The sequence below is a fragment of the Lampetra fluviatilis genome, chromosome 5, assembly GCF_964198595.1.
Source record: "Lampetra fluviatilis chromosome 5, kcLamFluv1.1, whole genome shotgun sequence".
Classification (NCBI taxonomy): domain Eukaryota; kingdom Metazoa; phylum Chordata; class Hyperoartia; order Petromyzontiformes; family Petromyzontidae; genus Lampetra; species Lampetra fluviatilis.
In genome coordinates, this window is record NC_136279.1 from 576936 (window position 1) to 594974 (window position 18039).

The 18039-nt window shown below is 50.5% G+C and overlaps 1 protein-coding gene across 8 annotated transcripts in view; it reads left to right on the forward strand.

Moving 5' to 3' along the window:
* The window catches only part of LOC144932358 (protein phosphatase EYA1-like), a 101885-nt gene that overhangs the window by 67649 nt on the left and 16197 nt on the right, over positions 1–18039 (forward strand). For all 8 annotated transcript variants that reach the window (XM_078856312.1, XM_078856311.1, XM_078856317.1 and 5 more), the window contains 2 exons: positions 3032–3121; positions 17865–17923. In XM_078856312.1, coding sequence (XP_078712438.1) covers positions 3032–3121; positions 17865–17923 — 149 coding nt within the window. The remainder of the gene's footprint in view (positions 1–3031; positions 3122–17864; positions 17924–18039) is intronic.

Sequence of the window (18039 nt, forward strand, 5' to 3'; positions counted from 1 at the left end):
AGCACCTATGAAGGACGGCACAGCGCATGAGGGGGTGGGTGGCGAGCACCATGCCCGGCCGCCTTTGTCTCCCCAGTGGCGATGTTTACACACCGCACCAGGTACTCATTTGAGGCTCAGTCGACCTAGGGGAGACTCAGGTCCAGTTCAGATAATCGACACTGGTGTTGGCTGTGAGTGGGAATCGAACTCGGATCGCCAGGCCCATAGCACAGCGTGCCTACCCCCTTGTTCATGTTTTTGCACCCGAGTCAAGAGTTATTATTCCTCAAACATGAAACTGAAAATGAAACTGAGACACTACTGCTCCCACACAACAACAACCGCCATTCGCCACTAAGTGGCAGTGACATCACCACGACGCTTGTGCCAGGCTATGTGCACGTTGAGGTCACGTGAAGTGTCGAACGCCCGCTGGCAGGAGGTCACGGGGCAGACCCAGGTGCCACGGGTCGACTGACTGAGATGACCGAGATGACTGGCTGATGCACCACCTGTGCACCCTACTGTGCCAACTTGCTGTGCTTTCGCCACCCGGCGCTCCGCTCGTTGTTGTGAGCGTCGCTCCTCTGCCCTCCGTTGTTGTTGAAGGGCGACTGCCTCCAACTGCCCAGTAGCGTTCTTCACGAGCCTCCTCCACAGAGGCTGATCTTGACACCACTGGTACCAGTCATCAGCTAGTCCACTCAGCTCCACATCCTCCTGTACCACATCACTCCATCTCTTTAGCCCGTGGTACGCCCATTTAGCCCCCTCGATCCGGCTGAACAAAAGCTGTTTAGGCATGCGGTGGCTGGGCATGCGGGCTACGTGACCCAGCCAACGCAGCCTTGCCTGCTGGAGGAGCTCACCGATGGGACTTTGTCCAGGTCTTTCACGGATATGTGAGCTCCCACCCACACACAGACAAAGATAACGATCGCCCGTATAGCCTTAACAGACTGTAGGGGCAAGTGCTGTTAGCGAGCACCTATTAAGGCCAGCACGGCACACGAGGGGGTGGGTGGCCAGCACCACGCACATACACACACGCGCGGCCATTTCCTTTCCTGGATGCTTTCACCTTTGTAGAGTTTTCGCACTTCACTGGATTGATTTTAGCCAGCATGTCGTCAGAACAGATTCTGATATTACTTTATACAGATGTTAACCACGGCCAAGAATCAAACCGAGGTTTTTAAGTTTGTAGCAGAGTGCGCCAATCACTGTCCCACACACGTTAATATCCATACATACATATGCACAGGCAAGTGTGCAGCCCACACACTTACATTCTGCTTTCAAGTGAATGTCTTGTGTATCTTTAAAACGTGCGAGCGCATGTGCACAAAGTAAGATGCACGTGATTGGACCGTTACCACGCAAACCACACAAACGTGTGCACCCACACGGTTGCTTTGCCTGTTCCGACACGCGCACACATGGCTGTAAAGTCAGAGCGTGGATATTCGTGTGCGTACGCCACCCGTGCCACCCTGCTAACTTAAGTCCACACAACTCGCGCGTGCTCAGGGTTTGCGTAAGTGCTGTCGCGTGACGCGCCGTTAATGCGCTTGGAATTTTGGCTTCAGGTTATTCGCTGGCGGAAAAAAAACCCCATCACGCTAAAGTAACAGCCAAATCGTCTTTCCTGCTGCGAACGCGTGTCCTCGACGGAGCGGCACGTACACCGCGGCTCGCCGGTTATGATTCACCCTCTGAGTCATGGGGCAAAAATTGTCCGTGGAATGCGCAGAATTTGAACGATACTCAAAACGGCGCGCACGCATGCAAAGCCAAGCAATCCCGCTAAATTCACGTCCGGCATTATTATAAAAACCCGCCAACATTCGTGCAACGAGGCTGTTATTATTTACCGACGACTTTGATGATTCCCTGCGATGTTTGCAAACGCGGACACGGGATATACCGGACGGATGCTTCACGTTTCGCAGGCCGTGTTTGTCAAGCTCTAGAGTTTTATTTGTACTGTCTCGTTCATGTTGTAGCTTACATCGGCTTGGAGCTGTCCTCTTATAGGGATGCAGCTGCAATCCACACCGCAGGTTAGAAACCTGGGGCAAAAGAATACATTGGTTCACGTTGGGTAGAAATGTTTTACACGGTCCTTTGTGCACGCTGCAATGACAAGGTATTGTTAATAATGTTACGCGCTCCTTGACATAACTTAGAGATTTGTTTAAAAAAAAAACAGTTATTAAAAGAGAAGGATTGGTTGCTGCGAGCTAGAGTTGTACATTGACTTATGCACCCCTCACTCTCTCTGTTATTTGGAATGTTGTTGCCTTTAGTTTGGCCCGGCGCTCTTGAAGCAGAACCTCATTTTTGACCCTTAGGGTTGACCGGTGACAGATTTACACTCTCCAACGGCAGGGATGTTTTTTAGGTGTTTTGCATGGGCTGGCCAGAGGCCTCCAACCTGCGGGTTTAATTAGAAATGTCAGCCCTTCCCGTAAATTCCCGCGTGTTTATTTGGTTGTGACCAGCCATGCGATGCTTCCGAGGACACCGTAAATAGGCTCCGCTCTCACCGATTATTTTCCGTTTTTTCCGTTATTCCCCCACCCGGCGTTTGTTAAACTCATTTGGTTTGCATCCGAACGAGCATCTTCCCGCATGGCCACGAGCAAATCGCAAATACTCGTCCTCCTCGCAGACCAATGAGACTAGTGCCCTTGACGAGGACTTGCCGTTTAACCATGCATCAGGCAAAACATGTTTTTTACATTCGTGATGCATTCGCCAAATCGTGTGCACGATTAGTTTAAAAAATATATGCAACGGACACGCTAATGTTAACTTTCGGCTCACGGAGTGAACAAAACTATTACAAAGGAGCCTGAAATAACGAGGGAACATCGAAACGAGATGGCGAAAACGACACAAAATGATACATCGACGATGGCGTCTCCCAGGGTGCCCCCGGGCAGTGGGGCCTCTCGCGTCTCCCGGGGGGCCTGCCCCGTCTGCACTGCGGACGGGAGACAGCCCCCGCCCCGGGTGACTGACGTGCCGCTTGCGTTTGTTCCAGGACCCTGCGACGTCTGTCTCCCTTGGGCTCAGGATGGAGGAGATGATCTTCAACCTGGCGGACACACACTTGTTCTTCAACGACCTTGAGGTCAGTGCCGGTGCTGGAAAGTCGGCGACGGAAAAGTCGGCGACAGAAAGGTTAGTCGAGGCAAAGTCAGTCAAAGGAAAGTCAGTCGAAGAAAAGTCAGTCAAAGGAAAGTCAGGCACGGGAAAGTCCTCCACGAAGGACAATCACGTCACATTGACGTGAGCCCGAGTATCTGGCGAGTGGTTGCAGAGACACCAGTACCCACGTGTGAGACTTAAGTGAGAATGATTGGAGAGCGCAAATTAAATTAAGATGTCACGATGAAAGTTGCAGTACAAGCTTGTGGATATTTACTCAGCGGTTCACAAAACGTGAAGGTTTTCTGGAGAATTAGGAACAGCTGTGTAGTCTGGTGGTAATTTTCTGACAGTTAAGCTGCCGAGTGCAGTTGTTTTCCCTGGATTAGTGGATTAAGAATGATCTTTTAATGAAATTTTTATTTGCCAAAAAAGTTCAAAATAAGCAATGCTACTCTCATAAACTCAATAGCCCTGGGTGAATAAGTGGTAAATATTTTACTGGCCCCGACCAGGATATGATTTTTGCAACCATGAGGTTGTGAGCTGACCACTTTGCCAACTTAACGAAATGCACGTATGAATGCATATATACAACGACGTAATCTGACACAAAGACAAACATCTCTTGTGTAGCCGACACTGGCCGGCACGGTGCACGAGGTGATGGTGTAGCCAGCGCCACGCCCGGCTGCCTTTGTGTCCTCCAGCCCTAATGCTCACACGACAAATCATGCACTCATTTAAGGCTGAGTTGACTTATGGGAGGCCCAGAATCAGTTCAGATATTTCCCACTGATGTTGGCGGCGGGCGAGAATCGAACTTGGGTCGTTGGGTTCGCTGCGCAGAGCGCTGTCCACTACGCTGCTGCACCGCACTCTCTCTCAAGAACGCACGAGCACACGCACGTACGCACGAGCACACACACGCACAGCGGTGTGACGTGGGTTATGAATTTCTCAGCGGAGCAGTCCCTGGAGTTCGTAAAGAATGGGACCCGGGTAAACGGCGAGGCACGCGGCACGGGCAATCCATCTTGGCTCTCTCGCCGGAGAGGCGGTGCGCACTCCGTGGTGTCAGCGGTCCTCATACAGCGCGCACACTCCATGCAACTGCAACATATCATCGGATAATTGCCTCCTGTGGACACAGAAAAAAATTATATTCTTGCGTTGAGTGAACTACAGAAAGAGCATCATTCTTAAGTAAAAACATGGCAAAAGGATATAATAGTTTAATAATTTAATGATTTTTTTTTAAATAGCATGGCAATAAGTTTGAATAGTTGTTGGGCAGAAGAGCGGCGCCAATAATCGTCACGCTGAGTGTTGATCACGACGCTGAGTGTTGATCACGACGCTGAGTGTTGATCACGACGCTGAGTGTTGATCACGACGCTGAGTGTTGATCACGACGCTGAGTGTTGATCACGACGCTGAGTGTTGATCACGACGCTGAGTGTTGATCACGACGCTGAGTGTTGATCACGACGCTGAGTGTTGATCACGACGCTGAGTGTTGATCACGACGCTGAGTGTTGATCACGACGCTGAGTGTTGATCACGACGCTGAGTGTTGATCACGACGCTGGGTGTTGATCACGACGCTGGGTGTTGATCACGACGCTGGGTGTTGATAACGACGCTAGGTGTTGATCACGATGCTGAGTGTTGATCACGACGCTGAGTGTTGATCACGACGCTGAGTGTTGATCACGACGCTGGGTGTTGATCACGACGCTGAGTGTTGATCACGACGCTGAGTGTTGATCACGACGCTGAGTGTTGATCACGACGCTGAGTGTTGATCACGACGTTCAGCTCCTCGTCAACGCCGTGTTGCGGGCGGTCCAGAAGCTGGGCGCCAAACGGTCGACTCGCTCGCTCACGATGATGACGCGTGCTCCAGAGCCGCTCCATAATTTACACGGCTCTCTGCGGGTCGGCGCGCGTGAAGTATTCGCCGGCTCGTTATGATTTATTTAACGCGAGCCGAACGCCACTTTAAGCTGTAAGTGCCCGTGTTGTTTTGGGCACCGGTCCATATTTCTTTGCTCTTCATTACTACTGCGGAGGAAAAACAAACGTGACCCGAGTATAATTCCTGTCCTTGCTCAAAGCACGGATCAGTTCATTCTACGGTTGGGGCCACGTAAGCTGTCACCTGTGTGAAATACGCTGTTTGCCTTTAGTAACCCCATCCGTGCGTAACTTATCAATGGAGATCACACGGAGGGGCGCGCCCGCGCGGTGTCCCGCGAGCGCCCGCCGGTGCCGCCTGTCCGGCGGTGTGCGCGGTCTGAGGTTTCGCAGGCCCCGGTGGGAGAAGCGTAAATTTCCCACCGCTCCTGCTCGCTCTGCTTTCTCGTGAACTCGTTTGTGTGCGCCCCTCAGCCCGCCCCCTCGCTCCACTCCCCCGCTGGGGTTGCCCGGCCTGGCGCGGCTCTCGGAGCTCTTTGTGCTCCGCCCGCGTCGTCGTTTTTCCTTCCCGCGACGAGGTGAACGCCGCGGAGTTCGCGTGCTATAGTTTAGGCCACCGACTCCACGAGAGTTGAAAATGTGGCCGTCCCAAAACTACCGGTGGAAGGGCCTCCACTCGAAGCAGTTCTCGAGGAGCCCCTGCGAGAGTGCATATTGGCCTACTCTTCTACGTTGGCCATACATCTTGGATTGGGCGGTAATACCCGCACTTTACCCCATGGCTCAACCTACTGATTGACTAACCAGCGGTATACCCATCTCCACTGCTCAGTGGACAGCGACGGAGGGGTTGAAAGGATTGCTCCGTCGTGCCATCTGCTGCGCAGCGAGGTAAAGTATAACCGGCGAGCTCTGAGATTGCGCACGCCCGGCATGCCGAGCATCACGACGGCATCGTGGCGGCAGCGCGTGGTCTGTTGCAGCACCGCCACTTGAGCGGGAGGTAGCGCTCTGCAGGGCGTGCAGAGGGGGACGGCGTTGCTGTTGCAGAGGCGAGGGGAAGTCTACATAATGACAGCGGGGGGCTGAGTCAGCAGGACGGAGTGCGAGTGCAGCTGGAGCCAGCGGTGGTCTCTCGGCGTCGAGCCGCGTGGCTCCGAGGAGAGAGGCGGGCACAGCGAGGCACCTCGGATCAGAGGCATCGTCTTACAAATTAACAAAACCCGCGCATTGATAGCAAACCGCAGCGGGCTGCTTGATTCGCATTTAAACTCAATTAGAATCCTTTGTAGCGCAGTCGTTGGCTTTTGACTCGTAATTGAGGGAGACCCTGCACTACTTTAACCAGGGCCATTTTAAATTGCGCCTCAAGCCGGATTACTTAACTGTTCCTTGGCGGCCTCGCCGTGTACCTCGGTGACCTCAATTAAGTTCCAGCGAAGGGCGCTCTCCAATCGGCGTGACAATCTGCTAAGAAGCGAGCCGCTCCTCGGCGCTCACCTTCACCTTCACCTCTTTCACCATCCCCCGAGCGGAGGCGGGACGCGGCTTCTCTCCGGGGAGCCGGAGCCCAGCTCCCCCCCCCGCCACGAGAAGAGGCACCGCTCCGCCCGTGTGCCACGCACCTCGTCGGCGTCGTCGCGGCGTCGTCGTCGTCGCGGCGGCGCTGTGACCGTGTGCGGGGTCGCGGCGAGGTCGCCGCGCGGCTCCGCTGCGGGGGGAGGCGAGGGCGCCCAGGGGGGCCGTGGAAGGGGCCGTGGAGGGGGTCGTGGGCTCGGGGTAAGAATGCTGTGATGCTGTGATGTTTTTAACCCTTGGGGAGAGAGGGACCAGGCCACCCTTGACCCAGGATGTAATGAGCACCAACTAGGGGGAGTCTGGGAATTGTAGCCAGGCTAGAGCACGCAATACGTAAAGAACATTTATGCCGCCGCCTTTTTTAATCGGATGCTTTTTTTTGCGCTGCTTGCGATTTGTTATGGGTTTACTGACAAAGCGCAGACTTAGCCTTGAGAAAACAACCAAGAACGCCGAAGCTCGGAAGAATAATTCATCACGGTGGCCTGCAGCGCTGCTCAATGCGAAAACCGCGCGCGCGTAAATCGGTTCGTCACACTTTCATTTTTCATTATCTCTGCGCTGATTCCTCTGACTTTACAGAATTTTCGAGTTGAGCCAGTCGTGTTTATCGTTGGAGACCTGAGTCGTAAATCTCATCATGTTAAACCTTGAGACATTGCAAACATTTGCCTCTTTGGAACTGGCAGTCATCCCGTCACGTGGAACGGTAATAATCTTGCTTGAGAAAGGTGACTCCACAACATCTGGAAAGTGGCCGCAGCATTTCTCTTCAAATGTCTATGTTCCGTACGGTTTAAAATGTGGGTACGCCCACATCTTCCAATATGTGAAAGAGTAGACCAAATACCCTTAAGAGTTTTCCCGAGTGGAGGTCCTGCTACGAGTGGCGTGAGAAATTGCAGCGCTGCACCTTAGCCTTTTGTCACCTCAATACAAGCTGAACTTGTGACCTCTAATTAAAGTGCGGCGTCCACGACGATGCGGAGTGATATCCCTTTGTTTTCTCATTCTCCAAACATCTCTCTCGTTAAGGGACGACGGGAAGGAGCGGAGTGTTGTGTGCGCTCTAAATATTCCCAGACCCTGAAAGGTGCTGAAAGAGAAACCACGCGTTTCACGCCCCAAACAAACGTCCCAGGCTCGTTACGACCCCCGAGCTCCGCCACGCTGGCACACACGGCGGAGGTGACTGTGCCCGGGTCATTATCCCGCATTGTTGGCTATTACTACAGTTTTTTTTTACAGCATCGCCATGCATTTATGTATTCGTTTCCAAGATATGTTGTTTATTCACTGCGCTGTTGCACACAGCAGTTTCCACGTACTGGCAGAACATGAATAACCACGCGCTGACAATCGGCCAAACGCAAAACTACGCTCTGCCGTTGTAGCCAAAATGGGCAGGGATACATTTTGAGATGGAGGGACTAAAAAAGTTTGAAGGAAGAAAATAATCATACCGATCAATACATTGCAGGTGGCTCTCAGCGGTAGAGCAAGCGGCTCGTAATCAGAAGGTAGCGAGTTCACATCCTGGTTCAGGGTTGACTCGGCCTGTCAACCCTCCGGGAGCACTTTGTGTGTGTGTCCTATGGATAAACTCACCCCTGCCATAGGAATGTGGAATTTTGACCAGAGGTTCAGGGCTGTTAGCAGGAAATGAGCACTGTATCGATGGTCATTTGAATAGGAAATTACTTTCCTTCCTTCGAAAAGGGTTAGTAATTCTCAATGTGATTTCACACAGATAAATAAAAGCCTTCGAGCAGAACGGGTTTCCATTCCCCTTCACCGAGGATGGGGATGGAGCTGCCGCTGTTCCGACATCCCCTTGCCCCGCCACCAGCGCAGCACGCGCTCCGGCCCAAGGCGTCTGCGCTGGCGGGGGAGCCGTCGCTCGCGAAGGGCGCTTGCGCCCCACCACGGGGCTGGCCATCAACCAGCGACTGGAAGCTCGCTGGTCCTTGACGCTTCCCAAACAACTTAAGCCCCGGATGACGGAGCCCTCTTGGTGGAATGCGAGCGTCGCGGACTCGTGCGTCGATGTTTCCACGTCGCCGTTTCTCCGGCGCATGGGTCACGGCGCCGGTCGGCGCTATTTAGACTTGGGATGCTTCTTCGTGCAATGTTGTTATTTTTTATTTGCTCGTGCTTTAAAAGCTTCGTGCGACCGGTGCTTACAGAGAGCATCCACTGAGGGCTTTGTTAAGTGGAGACTATTTATGCTTCAGGGATGGCAGATCTCCCAGGTCAGGAAAGGAATTTTCTTATATCCTCCCCAAACCTCCCTGAATATTTCAGGAGGCAACATTAGAAATGCCTTTTGTTGCAGCTCAGCACCTTGCTCTGAATTTGTGTCACAGTTTCCACTTTCTGGTAGGCCAATGCTGTGTGATGCAGGGTTAACAGCATTGGATACAGTCATCAAGAGGCGAAATTGAGGGTTAGAGAGGCGGTGAGAGCATATTTGCCGCTCCACGGGAGATCCACATTGAGCACGTACAGCAGAGGAAGCATAGCTCCGGGATGTGTAGCGAGCACTCCCGCCGCTCCACTCGATGAAATGCCACTAGTCAGGGTCAGAATTTGATTTAAATTATATTCTATCTAATTTTTGCGTCTTCTTTGCTTTGCTCGTCCCGCATGATCAGTCTCGTTTGTTCCCTCGCGCCCTTTCCATTCACCTGAAACCAACAATTTATAAATATTCGGTGCACGTATTACGAGCGTGAGATTGAGTTTAATTGACAAAATAATTATAGAGGTGTGCTGCTCGCAAACAGCAGGAAGCCACATCATCCTTCCTGCGGTTTGTGAGCAGCACTCCTCCGCGTGTCGTCGTTCCTCCTCCTGCGATGCGAATGGCTCCGCTCGTCGTAGTCGCACGCTCGCCGTGGCGGGAAGTTCGTTCTCTGCGGTTGTGCTGTTGACGGCGGTGTTCGATAACGCGTGCGCTTTATTGCCCACTTAATGCAGTGTCTCAATCCACTGTGTATCGCTTTGGTTCAGCGTTTTAATCATTGCTGGCAATTCTATTGTCGTACTCATGGATTACTCTCTTAATATTCGTATCGGTCATGTTTGCCTCAGAAAGAGATATAAGCGTGAATATCGTGGCTCCAGTTCATGCGGTGCACGTGTGGTGTGTGCCTGTGTTCGATTAAAAGAGTTCACGCATCAAAGATTGTGACGGTTAAGGAAATGAATGTGGCGCGTTTCGTTCATGGTGTAACGTTTACGAATATCGCACAATCTCAGAAATATCTTTTTTTTTAAGTCCGAGGCTTATCTCGATGTCTGTATGAGCAGTGGCTGGGCAGTTGCACAGTACGCAGATACATCAAAAGTGCACAACATGACAAAAGGGCAGAGAATATCCACACTCGGGGCTCTCTTTATAAAAATAACCACTCACCCAGCCAAAAGGGGTTTGGCGCGCTTCGGCATGCGTCGGAATGTCGTTCCATTTCTGTACCACAGGTAGCGGGTTTTTTTTGTCTGAAACAACAAAAACTTTTCATTTGCCGAATTAATGGCCCACATCTTGCGCTGTGCGCAAAAATACAACTCGAGGAGTGGAGCGGCCCCGGGTCAGCGCTGGCGGAGCCACGCGTCATCTCCAGCGGGGTTTGCACCAGAGACCCGAGAGCCCATGGGATGGGGGGGGGCGGTGTTTTCTTCTCATTAAACGCACACGTGGTGCGGTCAATCACAGCGGTGGCGGCGCGGTTCAGGCCGGGCCACTCGCGGCTCGGCTCGCCCACACGGCCCGCGGACCACGAAGGCCACAGGAGGCTTTACGATCGCCTTCAACCCCCCCCCACTGTCACCCCCTTCCACCTCCACCCCCCCCACTGTCACCCCCTCCTACCTCCACCCTCTACCGCCCCCACCACCACCCCCAGCCCCTCCTCAAAATCTGCTCTGCCCTTCAACTTTATGCGCATTCTAGTTTGCAGCGCAGCAATGCAAAGCGTTTGATTTGTATTCTTGTACGGAGTCAAAATTCTAAATGACTCTCGGGGTGCTGGACAGAGCTATTAGGGGCAAGGAATGTGCAGTGCATTCGTAGAGTATGAAAGACACGATCGGATTAAAATGTAAATGAGTTACGTGGAGAAGATACAGGAAAATGAATTATAGAGAAGAAAAGAGGAAACCCTCGTATGAGAAAATTCTAAAAGCAGCAGCAAAGTTGTCATGGGTAGTGAGAGCACGTAGAGTTTAAGGTGCCAGGGAGAACGTGCAGGTGTGTGGCTGAAGGGCTTGAAGGCCAGGCAGGAGCGCTTTGGTGGAGTCCTGAGTTGGGCAGTTTTCTAACATTGACGACAGTGTTGAGTTTTTTAAGAATATTATTTACGCAAGTTTTTAGGCAAGAAATTTGATAACTAATTAATCATGCAGTGAGATTATTTTAATCTGAGAAATTGTTCTCAGTGTATCACCATTGTTGGCATCTTACAACTCCATAGGCGAGATTTGCAAATATCTGAATTTGATTATAAACTGGACCTGGTGGACTCAGCTCATCATCCAATCTATCCATGGTCCGTAAAAAGGCAACCATTTTGTGAGAAGTTAGCAGTGGAAGTTTATGGATATCATTCCTCTGTCATAGCAATTTTAAATTTCCACTGCGAAATTTAGGGATGAGCATTTTTTCTCCATTTGAAAGGAGGTGGCTGTGGCTTGCTATGATGGCGAGATGTTAACTACCTCACCTGGTATACAGGGCGTTGTGGGTTCGATCCCAATCCTGGCACATGTATATGTAGAGTTTGCATGTCTCTCTCCCCGTGGTCACGTAGATTTTTCTCCAGGTCCTCCGGTTTTTCCCTCAACATTTAGAAACATGCGTTTGGAGTATTTGGCTGCTATACAAGTCCACGTGATAAACCACATCGTTGAGCTGTCACTTGTCGCCAGGTCGTGTCTGAAAAAGGGTTGTATAGCTCAGTAGGCCTTACCTGGTAAAATAAAACAAATTTGGTTTAGTTTCAAAAGTTCGTTTTTGAATCTGGGGAATGTGGTGAAGCCGTGAGTGGTTTGTATGGAGACGCGTGAGTCATCCTAAGACAAATGCTGCTGCTGCTGCTGCTGCCGCCGCCGCTGCTACCCGTTTGCAACGATCGTCCTCGGCGGGCCGGGAATATTTAGCGCGGTTCGCTCGCTCCCTGAACTCCGCGCGCCCTCACGGCGCTGTCCAGCCGGCCTCGGGGAGCCGTGTCATTAGCAGCGGCACTGAGTGACGTAAACAGTTTACTGGCGCCCCGTGGGGGCTCAATCGCTTCGACTTACGTGGCACAGCGGTTGAACCTTTATTTTGTTTTTGCCATCGAACTGATAAAGTTAATAGAAGCCTCCTGACGTCAGTGGATCGTCGTCGCAGCCTGCGAGTGTGTGTGCTCGCGTGTTTCTTCGGAGGTCTCGTTAAAGAGATAATTGCCACGGTTATGGATCGTTATTTGATTAGGACGGGTGACTCATTTGAGGCTGGATTTGCTCTGCGAGGACGGGAATTAAACGTTGAGACACAACTGAGGTTAGCGAAGAACCCCGGACTTCAGCATTGCCAACTGAGCAAACCTTGAAGGCAGCTGACTCAAGTGCTGCAGTCAATATAGTGGCACACTTTCACACGCAGTGGCACCAACATCAGAATTCTGTCATTGAGCAGGGGATAGAGAGAGACCGATGATGGCATTACGTGAGTATGACTATAAGTGGAATTACTTTTATTATTTAATTGATGATATATGATATGCTTCTCGAGCATATATTACATAAGCGCACTGTATTACAGTAATCAAATCTGTAAATGTTGAAGAAAGCCTATCGTGACAGCAAAACAGTACAGGCCGGAACAAATACGAATTAATCAGCATTCCCATTACAATGAGGATGGAACAGGTCCAATGTTGTCCATCTCTGCATCACTGCTGCTGCTGTCTTTCAGTCACCAGAGGACCACAATGCAGTTCTTCTCCTCCTGAGCTCTCAAATGTAAATCCACGCTAATATCACTATGTAACACAATTTTTGTTCCTGGGTAGTCAGTTTAATTTCGTAATTGCTTATGCCTAAAAAGTATATAAAATGGCTATTATTCCCCACAAACTTTGCTTTTGTGACCAGGACAGTGATATTTAGAAATGTACCTATTTTCAATGAGAAAATGGGTGATTTTGTGTCTTTTCGTTCACATAAAGTCAGGAAAAAACAACATTTGAATCAAAATTAACATGTATTTATACTAAAGTAATACAAAAATGACTACAAAAGATTTAGAAGTGAGTAGTTTTTCGAGATGTACGATTATACTGTAAATCACTTTCACGAATCAGCCCCCAAATGTAGTTTCCCATCAAGTTCTCGTTTTACTGTCATTGGTAGCGGCGTTCAAAGTCCAGTATACCCTGGTGGAAGCGCTCGCCTTGCTCCTCCGAGTATGCTCCTATGTTCTCCTTGAATTTATCAAGATGAGCATCAAGGATACGGACTTTGAGGGACATCCTACAGCCCATTGTGCCGTAGTTCTTCACCAGTCTCAACCAGCTCCACATAGTTGTCGACCTTGTGTTTGCCCAGGAAGCCACGAACCACTGCGACAAAGCTGTTCCAAGCTGCTTTGTCCTTACTAGTGAACTTCTTGGGGAATTCATTGCACTCCAGGACCTTCTTTATCTGTGGTCCGATGAAGACACCGGCTTTGACCTTTGCTTCAGAGAGCTTAGGGAAGAAGTCTTGAAGGTACTTGAAGGCTGCCGACTCCTTATCTACAGCTCTGACAAATTGTTTCATAAGGCCCAATTTGATGTGCAGTGGTGGCATCAGCACCTTCCGGGGGTCCACCAGTGGCTCCCACTTGACGTTGTTCCTCCCCACAGGAAACTCGGTCCGCTGTGGCCAGTTCTCCTGTGGTAGTGCGCCTTGGTGTCCCTGCTGTCCCAAAGGCAAAGATAACAGGGAAACTTGGTAAAACCGCCTTGGAGACCCATCAGGAATGCCACCATTTTGAAGTCTCCGATGACCTCCCAGCCATACTCATGATACTTCAAGGCGTCCAGCAAGGTCTTGATGCTGTTGTATTCCTCTTTGAGGTGCACCGAGTGAGCCAGAGGAAGAGACGGGTACTTGTTACCATTATGGAGCAGCACGGCTTTGAGGCTCCTGGATAAGCTGTCAATGAAGAGACGCCACTCATTTTGGTTACAGGTGATTCCGATTGCCTCGAACAGACTGGTCACATTGGTGGCAGAAACAGAGCCCATCTTGACGGGTGAAGAAGCTGCAAAAAGGTTGGTGATGCTTCCTCTGATCTGCGACTTGCACACTTTCATACAACAAGTTCCACTGCTTGAGCCTAGTCGTCAAAAGCTTGGCATTAGACTTGGTGAGACCAAGATCTCTGATCAAGTCGTTGAGGTCTTTTTGGTTGGGGTAGTATGGGTTTTTCTCCTCAGCTCCACCTCTGAAATTGTCATTGGATCTACAACGTCTTCCTCGCTCTCTGACTTGCTGCTCTCTTTTAAAGACGGCTGCTCTCTCTCTCCAGAGGAGTAGGTACGGGGAACTCATGGCAGTGTGGCATCGGGGTGATAGCAGGTGCATTCTTGCCAGTCCGACGTTTGGAAGGGTCCACCATGCAGAAGTAGCAGTTGCTTGAGTGGTCAGTGGGTTCCCGCCAAATTCTTGGGATAGCGAACTTCATGGCTCTCTTTTCCCCTCTGTACCATCCTACAAAAATACATTTATTTCAATCATGACTAATGTGCAAGAGATTCTCGCAACATTTTTCATATATGATATATTTTTTCAATTACAGTACATTGAAAATTGTACAACATTAAAAAATTGAAAACTTTTACAATTTTATAAGTTTTAACAAATTTTATAACATAAAATTCCGAGCAACAATTGTCCATCTTTCCTTACAGAGTTTGTTTGTATTGCTCGCAGGTGAAATGAGGTGTCCATGGTTTGTCTTGATCCCCAACAGGCATGCCGAAATATGCCTTGTAGGCCTCACACATCTTAGCAGATGCTTCCACAGAGTACTTTTTCGCTCTTGTCTTGACAAATCGGCCGCACACATAACAAAATGCGTCTGCCGGATGCTTGCAGCCTCTTGATGCCCTCTCAGAAAAATGCAGACGTGTATCCACTTAGGCAGCTGAAACTAAAGTGAACTGGTGGGCTTAAGGCCCTTGTATTTATACTGCTATTTATATTACTGGGAAGTTCTAGAATGTTCTAGAAGTTACTCCAAGTTTACTCAGCACTGTATCTATCTGGAATGTTCTGGAAAATAGGTACATTTCAAAATATCACTGTCCTGGTCACACAAGCAAAGTTTGTGGGGAATAATAGCCATTTTCTGTACTTTTGAGGCATAAGCTATTAGCAAATAACACTTACTACCCAGAAACAAAAAAAAAAGTGTTACACAGTGTATGACCAATGTATTCTGTAATCGTATTTTTAAAATCCTTTTGAACGGCACGAGGCGTACAGCAGTCATTTTACTAATGCAGTAATGTCTCTGCAGCATTACAACATTTTAAACTGTAATTTTTATTTCAAAAGCAACCCAGCTGCGCTTTTTATTGTTTTGCACCAAGAAAAACTCCCAGAGCAGTGAGATTATTTTATTCCTTCATATTTTTAATAAAGTATCTTGGCATGCGGACGCTTGCCTGAGCTGTGCGCGTGTCTCCCCAGTGGCCCTGCCGCTGGACAGAGTTTGGCCGGGGGGCTGCAGGCCCCCCCCCCGCCATCACTGCTTGAGGCACTTTGGGCGATGTTTGTTTCTATTGTTGTGTGCCACCACCATCATCATCACCGTCATCACCCTCTGTGCCATCACCATTCAAACCATCAGTTGCCTCGCAAATCAAGTGCACACAGCATGTTACTGCTGCTGTGTTATAATTTCGCCACCTTCACAAGAGATGCGTACAGAAGTAAAACTTCTGCATTGGTAGTTGCAATAGTGCATTGATTTGGCACTGATGGACAACACAAGCACAAATAAAATAAACCTACCATTGTAACTTCAACTTAAATAAGACGGCGATGTTTCTGGCACTGGCAGACGGCAGGGACATCGCCTAAAATGGACAGACTTAAGCCGCTCTATAGGTCCCCGTTTTCATGCAGGGATAACCACAGGTTCCCGAATTTGTTCACAAAGTATAGTTTTTAAAAACAAAGCGTGGCGGAGAAAACAGAGAAGTAGCGACAAGGGTGGTGCAGGCGGTGAGAGATTTCTTCATGAGCCAGGGAGGCATGACGGGAAAGGGCAAAGGGCAAGCTTTTAAACTGCTGGTGAGAAACAGCTGTGGGCCGGCTGCGGGGCCCCGGGGCCCAGGGAGCGGCGTGGCTCACGCTGCGCCGGCTGTGCTGCCGCACTGTACGCGGCCACCGCGGCCCTCGCGGCCCTCGCTGCTGCGGGGGCCTGCGGTGCCATCGTCGTGATGCAGAGGCTGGTCCCTGCCATCGGAGTGTGGGATATCCATTCGTGGCTCAGGGCCACCACAGGCTTTGGCCTACCTTATGTAATGGCGAACGTCCATTTTTGGATGATTACTTTTTCAACACAAAGTCAAAGTCTCCGCCACCAAAGATGGGTAAATCGGCAAGGTGATTCGTTTCATCCGTTTTATCAACATGTGGATCTGGCGCTGACTGTAATAATGTCCCTATAATTACCCCTCCATGAAACACGATAGGGTGGCAATTTACATCTCGAGCCAGTCGGCTATCGCCAGTAATTCCCGCTGTTAAGTGATCGTGTGTAGAATCTTGGTGACGCCACGCACGGATGTCGAGCGCACGCGCCGTCCGCAAGGAGTTGTGCACGCAGTGACGTGCTGGACGTGGTGGTGGCGGTGGTGGCGGATGTCACGGTGCCGCGTCGTGACTCTGCCATCGTGTCACTGGATACGGCAGCGGTGCTGGGCACAGACCGCCGGGTCGGGCTACTCCTCGGAGCGCGTGCTCGCACTGCCGTCGCACGCACTTGCGGATGTTAAAGATCCGATGACGCGCTTTACGGGAGAATGCCATTGTGTGGTGTACCGTATCCAAACAAACAACCCGCTCGTGAGCTGTAGTATCCATAGCCAATACCACAGCCTAGAATGCAGGGGGTAATTGCAATGGTCGAGCTGAGATGCGGTGTGAGGTGCCGCTGAGATGCGGCGAGGCATTTAAGCGAGCGGCAAATCGCGATCATTTCCTCCGTCGGTCAAAATCACCTGCCGCGACGTGGACCGTTAACGAGAACGATGATGAAGTACACCAGACAGGAGCCGCATGCGATAGTGCACTCGGGCTACGGTGCCCAGGTGAATTAATTAGCGTCGTTCCAGAGAGCGGCAGACAGGATCGATGGGCGCCGACTCGCGATGAGCATCCTCGCCGGTGCGTCGCGAGTCGCGCCGGCAGACCTCCACGTGACCTCTCAGGCCCGCGGGTTCGTGGCGTCCACAGCAGGTGTCTGCTTGCATGGGCATGAGACGCCGCAGGGCATTGGCCACACCCGTTCCCATTGCGAATAAAATATTTGCGGTATTCAATTGTTGAAGTTGTATTATTTATTTATTGCTCGTCAAACTCCTGTCGGAAAACTGCGCAGTAGAACATGTTCTTCCCCACTGCCGCTCATTCGGCACGCACCGGTTCTGGCAGGGCCGTGTCACATTGAGACGTTGAGAAGGTGACAAATGTCTGGAGCGAGAGCGGAGTTTAACCGCAGCCTCTTGTCGACGTGGGAACACGAGGCGCTCGGCCTCACTTGCTGCTGCCCCATGAGCCGTGTGAGCACTGGCAGAGTGAACGCTCGCTCTGCACTGGCGGAGTGAACGCAGCGCTCGCTTCCTCATCATCATCATCATCTCCTGGCATCCCCCACCCCCCTTTATTGTTGATGGTGACGTCTCAAATGATTGTGTAAGCCACGCTTTGTCTTTATTCCTCTTTGAGTTATTTGACGCATCAATCACGAGTGGTTATTGCCTCTCTGGCATTGACGTATGAATGTGAAACTTGGCAATCGTTTTTTTTGTGAAGAATAATAAATGTACACAAACATGTTGCAGTTTACCTCAAGGAGCAGATCCATTGATGAGAGACAGGTGGGAAGGAATTGAGATGGAACATTTCCATGATGGAGAACCGTGAGATGTTTTTGTAATGAGCCTTTATTCGTGTTTATCCTACAGGAATGTGATCAAGTTCACATCGACGACGTTTCCTCGGATGATAACGGACAAGACTTGAGGTGAGAGGCAGTTGTCTTCGAGTAAAAGCCAACGCGTTCGTTAGCTTAGTGCTGTTAATTACGACAAGTGAGTGCCGACGATCGCGTGCACGACGTTGGCATCGCAGAACTAACAC